Source organism: Pleurodeles waltl, chromosome 8 (assembly GCF_031143425.1).
Source record: "Pleurodeles waltl isolate 20211129_DDA chromosome 8, aPleWal1.hap1.20221129, whole genome shotgun sequence".
NCBI classification, from domain to species: Eukaryota; Metazoa; Chordata; class Amphibia; order Caudata; family Salamandridae; genus Pleurodeles; species Pleurodeles waltl.
Window position 1 is genome coordinate 1,141,757,934 of NC_090447.1, and position 13,534 is coordinate 1,141,771,467.

Sequence of the window (13,534 nt, forward strand, 5' to 3'; positions counted from 1 at the left end):
ACTGAAGCATAAACATTTGAAGGTTGTAATAATTGCTAAACGTATTCATGCTTTAAAATATTTTGTGACCTGTGTTTGAACCCAAGACTATCATTATTACTCTCACATATTTCGAATTTTCAGATTTATCTGTGTCAGTTGCAAGATTCCCTTTGTATAAACAGGGTGTTATTTTATTTAAGGGGCTCAAATTGATCACTGCCAAATATATGTATACACACATGTATGTACATATTTTTGTAGGGCTTAATAAAAATGTGTTTTATCAGACCCAAAAATAAAATCCAAAATGGATTGATCCTCAGAATCCATTTCAGATATTTATTTTTGGGTCCGATAAACCAAATATTGATAAAGCCTTAAAAAATGATGTACATAGTTTGATTTTAAAACTTTGGATTCAGTGACTCGTCAAATAAAATCTCTATTGTCCTATGTACAAGACCCAATTGAAGTATTTGGCATATTTATTGTGAAATGTTAAAAAATAAATCTGTTTCAAAATCGGATGTTCTGGAAAATCTGAAAAGAGCATATTTTGGTGCATATCCTGATATTCCTGATTAAGAAGACCATAATGATGATGATATTCTTTCAGGAGGTACTTTTGATCATTATAGTGACGCAGAATGTTCCGATGATGTAAATGAAAGGTCTTGGAGACGAAAATCAAAAAAGAGAAAATATGATGATACCGCTGACGAAGGCTCTTCCAATAATTAATCCTTTTGACTCCTTTTGATCCAGAAGAAATTATACGTCCTCTGTCATCTGAATGGACACCCACCCCTAAAACTGCAGCTTATACTGAGCACAGGGTGAGGAAACCTTTCCCTAAGGAGGTCTGAAACAAACTCCTAGCTGAATGTCTGAGACCCCCGTTATCAAGTCATGTCGCTCAAACATCTTATACAGATCCTAAATTGGCATTATTCCAATGGAAAATGATTAAAGATCCACAAAAGGGTAGCTATAGGAGTTAAAAACGTTGCTAGGATAAACGATTGAATTTAGCAGGTCCTTTACCGAACATTCTACACCTTGCCTTCATACCTAACGATAAAGGTAGTAGTATTGACCCTGATGTCTTAGTTGGCTCAGCTCAGAGAGCTTTTCGTCTTCTGTGGAAAGCAAATTGTGCTTTATGTACAGAAAGGAGAATATCCATTGTTCTTCGTATTGTCCCCAAGCTTTGTGATTTAGCATCTAATGCGGCAGGTCCATCAGCTGAAGTTCTTTTATTTGGAGAACCTTTAGTTAAAGCAGTCCCTACATTTCTTAATACTTTTACATCTTTAGTCAAGGCACAATCAGCATTAAGAAAAGTTTTCCAACCTAACCTTTCCGACAGGGCTAGCAGAGGAAAGGGCCACTCTGCCAGCTGTTTCTCACATCAGGCTCCGAACAGAGGCTTCTCTCGACAGAGGTTCCTGGAATAAAAATCAGAGGAACACTATCTTCTTTCCCTCCAGAGAAAAAGTTAAAGAGGACAAATTTCACGTGGAAACTCCTGTGAAATTTGATCACACATCTCTTTTCAAGGTAAGTAATCATGATTCCTCCCCTCAAAAAATAGGTGGGAGAATTCCTCATTTTATATCAAATTGGATGGAAATAACAAAAAGATGCATGGGTTCCTCAGACAGTGTTAGGTATCATCTAGAATTTTACGCCACCTCTATTCAGGCACAGTGTCCCAAAAATATTTTCTCCACAGAATTTAACCAAAAATTCATATATCAAGAAAATCAATCCCTTTTTAAAAAAAAAAACACCATCTCATCTTCTCTTCATCCCAAAGGTTTCTTCAGCAACATTTTTCTTGTAGACATAAAAGGTGATAAATGTCAGATATCAATTCTTGGATTTGATACAGACCTTTCAAAATGGAAGGCATCCATCTTTTAAGGTATCTTTTAAGAGAACAAGATTTCATGGTTACACTGTATCTCAAAGATGCACACTTGGCAATTCCTATCCATGCTCATCGACATATCTTCAAATGTCAATGGAAAGATCATATTTACAAGATCTTAGTCCTTCCATTTGGCATCTCTTCAGCATCATGGTGCTTCTCAAAATTACTGCACCAATTGTAGAGTTTGAGAGCCAGAAATCTTCAACTAATTATTTATTCTTATACTATCTCAAGACCCTATCATTCTTCAAGAACAATTGAAATTGACTAACTCTCCTTCAAAATCTAGGATTTGTAATAAACAAGCAAAAATCAGATCTTGTCCCAGCAAAGCAAATGGCTTTACTTGGTTCTGACATAGATTCCATTTGATCTTCTTTATGTTTACCAATTCGGAAGATTCAAGCTATCAAAAAAATAAATTTGCAAAGTTCTATCAAAGAATTGGATTACTCTTCAGTGGTTAGCCAGAATAGTAGGTCTTTTAACATCAATCCATCATCAATCCAGACTATTTTTCCAGATCCCTCACATTATAGAGTTCTCCAGATATTAAAGGTCTTCTATTTAAGGATGGGACTTTCTTTTTTCAGATCAGATTTTGGTCACCTCAGAAGTTCGGCAAGAATTATAATGGTGTGCAGATCACATTAATGCATGGAATGACAGAGACATTTGTGTCTTACTCAAATTAGGGTGCAAGGTGTGGAGATTTCACAGCAGAGAGGCAGATGGTCTCTGAAAGAGAACTCTCTTCATTGCTTACAACTCTTAGCAGGTTCTTTTGCGATTTTATCTTTTTCCAACCAATAATCTCATTGGTGTATTCTTTTGAAAATGGACAATTGCTCAGCAGTCTAATACATCAATTGTCTTAGAGGAATGAAATCTTGTCTTTTGGAAGAGATAGCCAACATGTTTTAGAACTTTCGCCTTTCACACAATGTTCCAGTTAAAGCAAGGCATCTTCCAGGAAACAAAACAAAATCGCAGACTGGAACTCAAGATAATTAGATGATTCCAGCAAATAGTAACCACAACCCTCAATATTTTCCAAGATTTTGGACAAGTGGGATCCTTGTCAAGTAGACCTTGTTGCCTTTCGTGCTTCTTATCAACTTCCAAACTTTTACAGGAGACTAGATCAGTTACCTCTCGCAATGGATGCATTTCTTCAGGACTAAAAACAAAGGACTGAATTATGATTGTCCTCCATTCTCAAACAAATTTGAAAACAAGTTCAAAACAGATTTCCAAAGTGATTCTAATTTCCCCTCCCTGGTGAGCCCAGAGTTGGTTTCCTGCCCTGTTAGAACTATCTTGTCAACTACCTTGCCTACTCCCATGTTTCCTATCAATTCTTCTGGATCTTCTAGGTCAAATTCTTTCTTTAGCCTCCCAATAGTTACTCCATCTAGTAGCTTGGAAGACTTTCAGGAGATGGTGGCAAGTGCCAGGACTTTCGGACCAATTCCACACTCAAAAGATTTTGTTCAGAATGAAGCAGATGGTCTAGGTGGTGCTTGGAAGTGGATTTTGATCCTGTGGCAACAGTTATAATATTTATAGTAAACTTCTTAACGTCTTTAGCTTCTGAACGTCTTTTCTACAGAATAATAAATTTGTATTGTTCAGCCATTTCTGTGGATCCCTTAATGATAGCTAGTCATCCAGTTGGTGAATACACTTTAGTGTCTAAACCCTCTAAGATGTATTCATTTATGTTTCTCCTTGTAATACATATTCAATTTTAGGGACTATTTTTATTGTTTTAAAATTGATTCAATAATTGCCAGAAAATAAATATTGATCTAGAAAGCAATTATCAGTCAACCTATCTATTTTGCTTAGCGTAGTCTCTTGTAGAAGAATACCAGATATTTGTGCATTGGATCTTGCAGGTAGTTATTTTACTCCAGACAAATATCTTAACAGACATTTCCGGGAGAAAAGAAAATATGTGTGGTAAATTATTTAAAATCTTCTGAATGTATTCTTGAAGAATTCAGACCATCTCATTCTTGACAGTAGCTTATGTATTTCATAAAACCTTGTCCTCCAGATTCATGCCCTACTTTAGCTAGATGGATCAAATGGATTTTATCTGAAGCAGGCATTGACATATCTATATTTGAAGCTCATTCTGTCAGAAGAGCTAGAGCCTTAAAAACTTTTGATGATGGTGTTTCTCTTACAGACATTATCAGTGTGGTAGATTGGCCTTCAGACTCAATGTTCAAGGAACTCTACTATAAACTGGTAAGTAATTATTTTTTTAATTGCTGATCAGCTTTAAACTTGCATATTCTGAAGCTTCTAACCCTGATATAAAATCAAAAATATTATATCATTTGTGAAATAGAACTTTCAGTGTCATTAAGGACACGGAGACAAAGATTATCCCACCCTTTAGTCGTTTACTATCGTTCTAATCTGATTTTGCGTTATTAATAATTTGATTCAGTGTGTTTCCTCACTTATTTTCACTATTTACTGCTATACTATCTCTTAATTTTCCCTTTTTGTTAGGTTCGAAGCATAGACATTACCATTACAATTTCCCGATTACTTTGGATCCCCGCAGTAAGAAAAGAGAGAGTTCTATTGAACATTATGGTTTATATGGTCACCTGAATGCTGATTGGTTAATTACAACTTGGACTTTTGGGATTTATAGTTAAGTTGTGTTCATGTATATTATGTTTTTTACATGAATATATTGTACTATGTGTTCTATGGATGCTAAGAATAAACAGTGAAAAGGAGGCTGCATAATCTTCACCTGTCTCCTTAATAGAATTGAAATTCTTGTTCGCCAATGCTATAAAATCTTTAATTCTTGCCTTCCCCCACTCCATAGGCAATGTAAAGATCCTGCAACTTTTGGAATTTCTCTCTTCTGAGACTTATGGGAATGTGTTTGAAAGAAAGATTTCCAGCAGGACAGACTTCTTTAAAACTGCTACCTTTCCTACATATAACATCCCATGTCTTTGTCAGTTCCTTCTGTAGCATAGTTCACAGTCAGATTTATATAGACAGGGAGTGAGTGCATGGGTGATATTCTTAGATACCTTATTGCTTCCCTATTCCACTTAAATTAGAAAATGAGATGAACGTTTGAGCTCTCTGTCTGTTTTACTTTAAATTTGTTAGTCCTTCTGACTTGGTCACTTGCATTTTAAAATCAGAACCTGCCTGATACTGATGAGTTCTTTCAGTAGTGCTGGTAGAGACAAGCTCAGTCCGTTATGGTTACTAAATTGCTATCATTAGATATAGCTAATTTAAAATTAGTTCTTTCTATGGTTGTCCCTTTTATAAGTGGGTTATCTTGGAAGGACTAGGTGTTCCAGTGACATAGCTAATAAAATAGAAGAAAGAAGGCAGCCTCTGTTCTCTTGAGACTAATAACTTCACTGTGGAGCTGTTCTGGGACAGCATAGTCAAGTGCATATAGCAATCGTCTCTACCTATCCTCTCAGCGTGTCCTCCATAAAGGCCCAATCACTCTCACAACGCCTCTTTGTATTAAGACATCTTTAATCGTGCTACATTTTGATGTATCAATCAAATGGAAAACCTCTTGTGGTATGGCTAACCTGACACCCTCTGATTAAGGCAGCTTGGTATATATGTACCAAGAAGGGCTTCTGGTGGTCAGTCTGGATGCCACATGTGCATCTCTATTGAGTAAAGAGCACAGTTTGTTGAAACACTTCCTTTCGCCATTCTGGAGCTCCATTACTTTTGTTTCTATTTGTCTGCCTTCTGCTTAATAGTGAGAATTTTACCCACTTTGTTGCCCCTTTATATCACTTCATGTCTAATTTCTACAGGAGGCAATCATACCTGTCTGTTGATCATGTTAAAATTCTTATTGTAATAACATCTCCTCACAATCTCTAGGGTTAGAATTGCTTATGCTTGGCTTCTGCAGCACTGAGTTCTGCTTAAGTTTCAAAAACAGGGCTTCCTCGTTTTCTGTTGCATGTATTTCTATTTAAAACCTCAGGCCATCCAACTCGATAGCCTGACCCAATACCCTAGTATGTTTGGTTTCTACTTACTAGCAATTTTGTTTTTATTTTACTCTTAGCCCTGTTGCAACCCTCTGGCTTTTGTTAGAGCTCAAGTCCCACAATAATGTGCACATAAGGGGGCCATGACAAGATCATGTGACAGACCCTCAGCTACATATTTAGTATTATTGGTCAGCTGTTTGTCCTTTAAGATTAGATACATTCTTGCATAAGTCCTATCTAGAGGCCAATACTGTGTTAATCAATTTGCAATGGATGTCTGTGGTGCTGTGTCAAAAAGGCACTTTTCCTCATAACATTGTCTGCTCACAGTCAAAAAAGCATCTAGTCCCTAAAATCTGTATTGCTTTTATTGTTTTTATGGGTACATTACTGGATTAAGGTTCCATCAGCTAATGAGGGGTTCTTCAGCTATAGTCCCTATTTTTGGATTCTAATACTTCCTAGCCATGATATGGGGCATATATCAAGACTAGCGTAAGAGAAGATCCTTAGTGTGTCATGTGTCATACTCTTCAGCCCTCTTTGTCCTATTGGACGTCTTCCACCATGTACTTGTCCAGAACGTCTGCAACATGTTGTGTAATCATCATACTTTATTTTGATTGTGCTAAAATCAATGGCCATTACTACTACTCCAGGACTAGGGTTTCTGATCAAGATAACAGAACAGGAGCAAAAACTACTGGGGTCCTTTTGCCTGGGAGCTTTACCGTCCTTCCGGGGCCTCATATTATGTGATGTGTGGATCAAGGTAGTGTTTAAGTTAGCATGCATCCAAGATAACTGATGGTGGGGTGGGGGGGGGGGGGGGGGGGGGGTGTGTCAAGATGGCACTGTGAAAGGACGCTCTAAAGAGAGCTCCGTCCACAGCCCGTGAAAAGGTCCTGCTAAAACACCAAATTACCAGGCACCGCACATGAAAACTAACAGATATGAGTGCGATAAGGCTTGAACACTAACAAAAGTCGAACAACGGAGTCCTGCATCGTCGCAAACGCGAACCGGACGATCCGCGCTGGAGTCGAGCGACTCCCCCCGCTCAGGCCTACCTGGACCAGGACGTGGCCCAGGCGACAGAGCCGTGTGAAGCGGAGGTAAGGTGCGGGAGGCGCTGGAGCGATTATCGGGGTCCTGACCCCTGTCGCTGCCCGCGCTGCCGCTCCTCGACGCAGAGCCGAGGTGAGACGCTTATGCCGCACAAGCGGTAACAGCGTCGCTGGAGGCGAGAACATTAGCCGCTGGATTTTAGCCCAACCCGGCGGCACAGACGGAGGCACGCTCGGGCCTACCTGGACCTGGACAGTGCCGTGGGAGGCGAAGGTGAGGTGCCGTGGCCCCGGAGAATGGTTGTCAGGGTACCGGGCTCCGGCTGCTAGCCGCGCCACAACCCAACGGCAGTACCGCCGCTAGAAACAAGCACAACGGGCACTGGATTTCAGTCAAGCCCGGCGGCATAGATAAAGACCGGAGTGTGACGCCGCTCCACTACACTCACTAGCTCAACAGCATTTGTAACATGATGCACCTTCAGGCATGAACAGTGTCAGGAAAAGGGGCAGTGAGCAATAAAGTGAGGAGAACAATAAAAAAAAAAAAAGTAGGAAAAGAAGATATATATAAATAAGCACAGAGGCCCATCTACAGAGAAGCCTACCTCAGGAGACTCGAAGCCACGTGGGCGCCGGAGTGCGTGAATCGGGCGACGCTGGAAGGCACGGCCGCGAATGGAATCAAGCGACTCCTGCAAACATGCGCAAAAGTAACTTGTTAAAGGATTGTGACCCTACTCAACCCTATAAAGTAAAACACCTTTGAATGGGCTATCACCCCCCCGCTGAGATACGCCACACCATACAGCCGATTTCACGAGACGGATCCACCTTCGAAAGTAGGGCTCTTTGATATTATCCAGCTGATAGTAAAACTCACGATCATAAGTGCACCCTGAGCTAAAATAAAATACCACATCTGTGTTGAACAGAACTGCTATTCTGTGGTCCCAAATAAAATTAGCAATCTCTACAAAACAGAAGGCGAATATACGTTGGCTTATGAACTGATGCGCAACGAACTCAGGATTAATATAAATATGGTGAAACCGAAACCACAAAGAACACAAACTGAAGCTAGACCCTCAGCATCAGCATCAGACATGGACACAGAACACCACTCAAACGCTCTACACAAAGTGACAGAGACTCTAACTGCTCATTCCGCACAAATGGAAAAAGTACTCCAAGCAATACTTGTCACCAGAACATCATTAGAGGGCAAAATAGACACTGTAGTGGCTTAAGTCAACACTCTTCGAATGGAACATCGGAAGCTAGCAGAAAGGGTCACAACAGCTGAAACAACCCTTAACACAGGGCACAACCGGACACAGCAGACATGAAACTCCGACTCCAACACCAGGAATCCGAAATACTACGCCTACACAAGCGGGCTGACGAGGCGGAAGGCCGCTCTCACCGTAATAATGTGAGATTCCTTGGGTTCCCGGAGAAGATCGAACTCCCAAATGCAGAGGCATTCTTGGAGCGTTGGCTCAGAGAAAACATATTCACAAAAGACCTCCCACCGCTATTAATAGTGGAACGTGCAGACCGAGTACCATGAGGCCCTCCCCGTCCGGGAGCCCCACCAAGACCACTGATTGCAAGACTTCTAAATTATAGGGACAGGCACCAGGTACTAAAGAACTTCTGCACAACAGACCCAATAGACACAGAAAACAAAAAAATCACGGCCTACCCAGATTACACCGCTGAAGTGCAACGCAAACGCGCCACCTTTAATACAGCAAAGCAAATACTGAGAGACAAAAATTACTCATACTCCTTGATGTACCCAGCTAAACTGCGAGTGGTGGACGGCGAAAGATCCCACATATTCCCAACATCAGAAGACGCATGGACTTGGATACATGCGAAAGGACTGGTAGACCCCACAACCGAGACACAAAAAGAGTGGCTGACTTCACAACCACGCCGCAAAAACAGATCAAAACACAGGACCGAATCGGGTCCAACGAAATCACAAGTAATGGCGGAGCAAGCTCAAGTCTTAAAGGTAGCGAACAGGTTCTCATGCATACAGCCACAATCCAACCAAGACACAAACAACTCGGACTCCGATTCAGCGAGCAGCCAACACGGCCTAATCATGTCGCCAATCACCACAGGACCAACGTTTACTCCACCCTCAGCAGATGACCTCTAAAGCAATGCATCAAGACATCGAATTCACGAGCCCAAGCAACTATAATAGAACAGCAAACACATCATAAGGCCTACCCTCTCAAAAACTAAAACAAAAACGGAAAAAAAAAAGAAAAAGAAAAAGCAAACAAGGAACATGCAAAAAGAAAACCTGGCACGACGCGTGAGCTGCGATCACAGAAGGCACAACACAGAACACAAGAAGGGAAACAAATACATCCATACAGGCTGGAAATCCGGAGCCACTCTGGAAAATATATCAACGCCCCCCCAACCCAATTGGTTACCGAATGGACCTTGAAGTAACTAATGTAAACAGTTGCACCAGTTGTGCCTCGCAGTCCCCAGTTAGATTAATCAATGTAAGTTTTATTATCTCTTTTACTTTATTTTTCCTCTACAAGATGCTCTATATTCCAACACATGGGAGATTCTGGGGGGGCTGGTCGGGACGACGTGCGATCTGGGACAAAGCGTGCTTTCCCCCTAAATGGGCAACACACCACACCATACATCCTACACAAAATGACGTCATATAACATAGTAACCTGGAATATCAGGGGACTAGCCAACTCTACTAAAAGACGTAGGATACACTCGTACCTTAAACGACACAAAGTACATATTGCTATCTTACAAGAGACACATGCTACAACACACAAACTGATCTAAATAGATAAAAATTGGTCAGGTATAGTACCTGGCACCAAAATCTCGACATATGCGAGATTTTATGGATCGTTCCAGGCGTACCATACGCAATCAAAGATGTACACATAGATAATAATGGAAGATACACTTGCCTGGAGGGAGAGCTAGATGGGAAACAAGTAACAATAAGTGGGCTATACGCACCCAACACAGGACAAGGAGAGTTCCTTCGGACCATCACCACACAAATCCTGTATGACCCGACCACACCCACTATATGGGGGGAAGATTTTAATAGCGTAATAGAGATGTCAATGGACAGATCACACCCCCCAACAAGAGACGGTCAGTGCAGGACTTTGTCCTGTACGCTCAATAAATGGATGCAAGAAAGAGAATTACAAGATATATGGAGACGATTACATCCCACAGATAGAGAATACTCTTTTTACTCACCAGTACATCAACTCCATACGAGAATAGACCTATTACTAAGCACTGTCAGGTTTACACACATGATACATAGCGCATCATACCTGGCCAAAACCCTATCAGATCATTTCCCGTTACTGGTAACACTAAAATGGGGTAGACAGCCAACATGTATTCCAACATGGCGCCTGCAATCCACCCTACTGCGCAACCCCCCTTTCCGAGTCAAAATAGCAGAAGAAATAGAAACCTACTTTGCAAGCAATACAAAGACAACAACATCACAAGCTATAGAATGGGACGGACACAAAGTGGTAATAAGAGGCATTTGCATGGCAACGGCGGGTGGGGTCCGTCGAGAACTAAGTACAGAGCTGCATGACATTGAAGGGAAAATACGCAACACAGAATGCGAATTGGCCCTGGGCAGAGGCAGCAGCAACGAATTAACCAACCTCAAAAACCAATGGAACATAACCGAGACTCGCTTGCACAAATTAGACTACCGACCCTACACAGCACGCCTACACGCCGAAGGCGACCGCTCTAGCAGGTTACTAGCGTGGCTAGCAAAAGGGACACAGAAAGTCACACCCATAAACGCTACAAGACAAGACGCAGGCAAGCTGGTAAACTCACAGCAAGAGATTAATGAGACATTCAAACAATACTATAGCACACTGTACGCAACCGATTCCCCCCCCCAACACCCGCTACAATTGGCAAAGTTCTTTCATCACGCCCCATTGAAGAGATTACACACAGAACAAATAATAAACCTCGATAGACCAATCGAAAGAAAAGAGATATTACAGGCATTAAAACAGCTGACACACAATAAAACCCCAGGAAGAGATGGACTCCCCATCGAATACTACCAGACTTTCACACCACAGATAATCGCACCATTCCAAACAATGCTACAAGAAGCATACGAAAAAGGACAACTCACAGAAACACAAAGGGAGGCGACAATCGTAGTCTTACATAAAAAAGGACGTGATCCTTTAAACGTCCGCTCATACAGACCCCTATCATTATTAAATTCAGATTATAAAATACTAGGGAAAATCCTAGCAAATCGCCTCCTACCACTAATGTCTACCCTGATACACCCAGACCAATCTGGCTTTATACCAGGACGTAATACCTTTATTAATATTAGAAACTTATTACGCATCATGTCCAAGACTCTGGGACTAGTTCACTCCCGCGTGGCGGTTTCACTAGATGTAGAAAAAGCCTTTGACACTCTGGGCTGGCCTTTCTTGATGACAACACTACAAAAAATGGGATTTGGCGCAGGCTTTATGCGATGGATATCCATAATATACACTAACCCCAAAGCCCAGGTTAAAACTGGCGCTATCATATCAGAACAATTCGACATAGGTAGAGGTACGCGACAAGGATGTCCATTATCACCACTATTGTTTGCACTTGCAATAGAGCGACTCGCTGCGAGACTGCGCAATGAAGCAGCAGATGGGGCATCCCGGACGGCGAAGAATTCCGCATAGTCTCATTATATGCAGACGATGCATTAATATACCTATGCAACTACACCGAATCCCTCCCACACATATTACAATTACTTAACACTTTTGGGTACTTATCCGGCCTGCGCGTCAACTGGGCCAAATCATGCATATTCCCCATGAGACCATCCCCAGAACCACATGTCAGAGCGACAATCGACAATGACTTAAAGTGGGAACACATAACTTTTAAATATCTAGGAGTCCATATTTACCATAACGCCATAGACTTAAAAGAAGGCAGCCTAGACAGAGCAATTAGATCAGTTAAAAGCTCTATACCCTTTTGGTATTCCCTTCCCCTCTTGCCCATGGGGAGAGTGGCTCTGGCCAAAATTATAGTGCTTCCGCAATTACTTTATTACTTTGCTGCACTACCACTAATACTACTAAAAACACTCTTCGTACAATTAACCAAATTGCTGACTGAATTGATATGGGCGAGCGGACGCAGAAGGGTGGCTGTAGCTAAGCTCTACTTCCCAGTGGAAAGGGGGGTATGGGTGTACCGCACCTTGAACTCTATTACACAGCAGCACAATTACATTGGATTACGACTTGGCTACAAGATCCCCCGAATCCAAAGGGACACAAAGTGAGAACACAACTAGGGCGCACAAAGATACTAGATTGGCTTATAGGGTGCCTACCCAAGAAGTCTTCTTTGTTCCTCTGGGATGGAAAGCAATACAACTAAGACACGAAATATCAGCAAAAGAGACTTAAGAGAGACTCAAATTGCTGATTTATTGCCACTAAGAGGCCCACTAACAGACAGGTGAGTATAAGATTCAAGGGGGTTTGTCCATCATATTCACCAAGTGTTGGTTTGTTGGACATGTTCCAGAGGACTGACAGGAATACAATAAAGCCGTACTGTAACATTAGTGTGTTCCAGGTATTAGTAATCACATCAGCTATAATGGTTACACAACACCAAAGAGCTTTTCGCAGTGGTTAAAGAGTTTGCCAAACCCCAATCGGAAATGGTCAACATCCCTCCATCGCAGGACCTCTGAGACAGACTAGCCACCTTCTATGATAACTTCAGACCCCAAGACCCTCTGAGCCCACAACAACCCTCCAGCTCGGATCCTCTGAACCCTAACAGATCGTGCAATGCTGAACCACCCTCACCACAGACAAGACCCGCTCCATCGTGAACAGCATCCACTCCCGAGCCCCTACTGATCCCTGTCCTCACCACATTTTCAACAAACCCAACACCTCCATCTCATCCGAGCTCCGATATACTCTTAACTGCTCCATGGAGACAGCTACCTTCCCCGAGCACTAGAAGTACACCGAAATTCGCCTGCCCCTGAAGAAACCCAGGGCTGATCCCCTGGACCTCAGGGCCATAAATGCACAGCTCTGTAAATACAACGAGGTTAACAACATCCTGGACATCTCCCAATCAAATTTCAGGAGCAACTACAGCACGGAGATTGCCCTCCTCGCCGCTACAGATGACATCCGCTTGCTCCTCGTCAGCGGTCAAACAGCAGCCCTCAACCTACTGGACTTATAGGCCGCCTTTGACGCGGTCTCTCATCACACCCTCTGCTCCAGACTCCATGCATCTGGCATCCGTGGAAAGGCCTTACAGTGGTTACACTCCTTCATGATCAGCAGAACACAGAGTCAGACTCCCGCCATACCAGTCAGAACCTACGGAGATCAGCTGCAAAGTACCTCTGGGTTGCTCCCTGAGCCCCAAACTCTTCA

General features: G+C 42.1%; 1 protein-coding gene across 1 annotated transcript in view; it reads right to left on the reverse strand.

Annotated features, from left to right (window-relative positions):
* SETDB2 (SET domain bifurcated histone lysine methyltransferase 2) overlaps positions 1 to 13,534 on the reverse strand; it is a 1,110,478-nt gene that overhangs the window by 78,148 nt on the left and 1,018,796 nt on the right. The window contains exon 33 of the mRNA XM_069203525.1: positions 7,619 to 7,705. Coding sequence (XP_069059626.1) covers positions 7,619 to 7,705 — 87 coding nt within the window. The remainder of the gene's footprint in view (positions 1 to 7,618; positions 7,706 to 13,534) is intronic.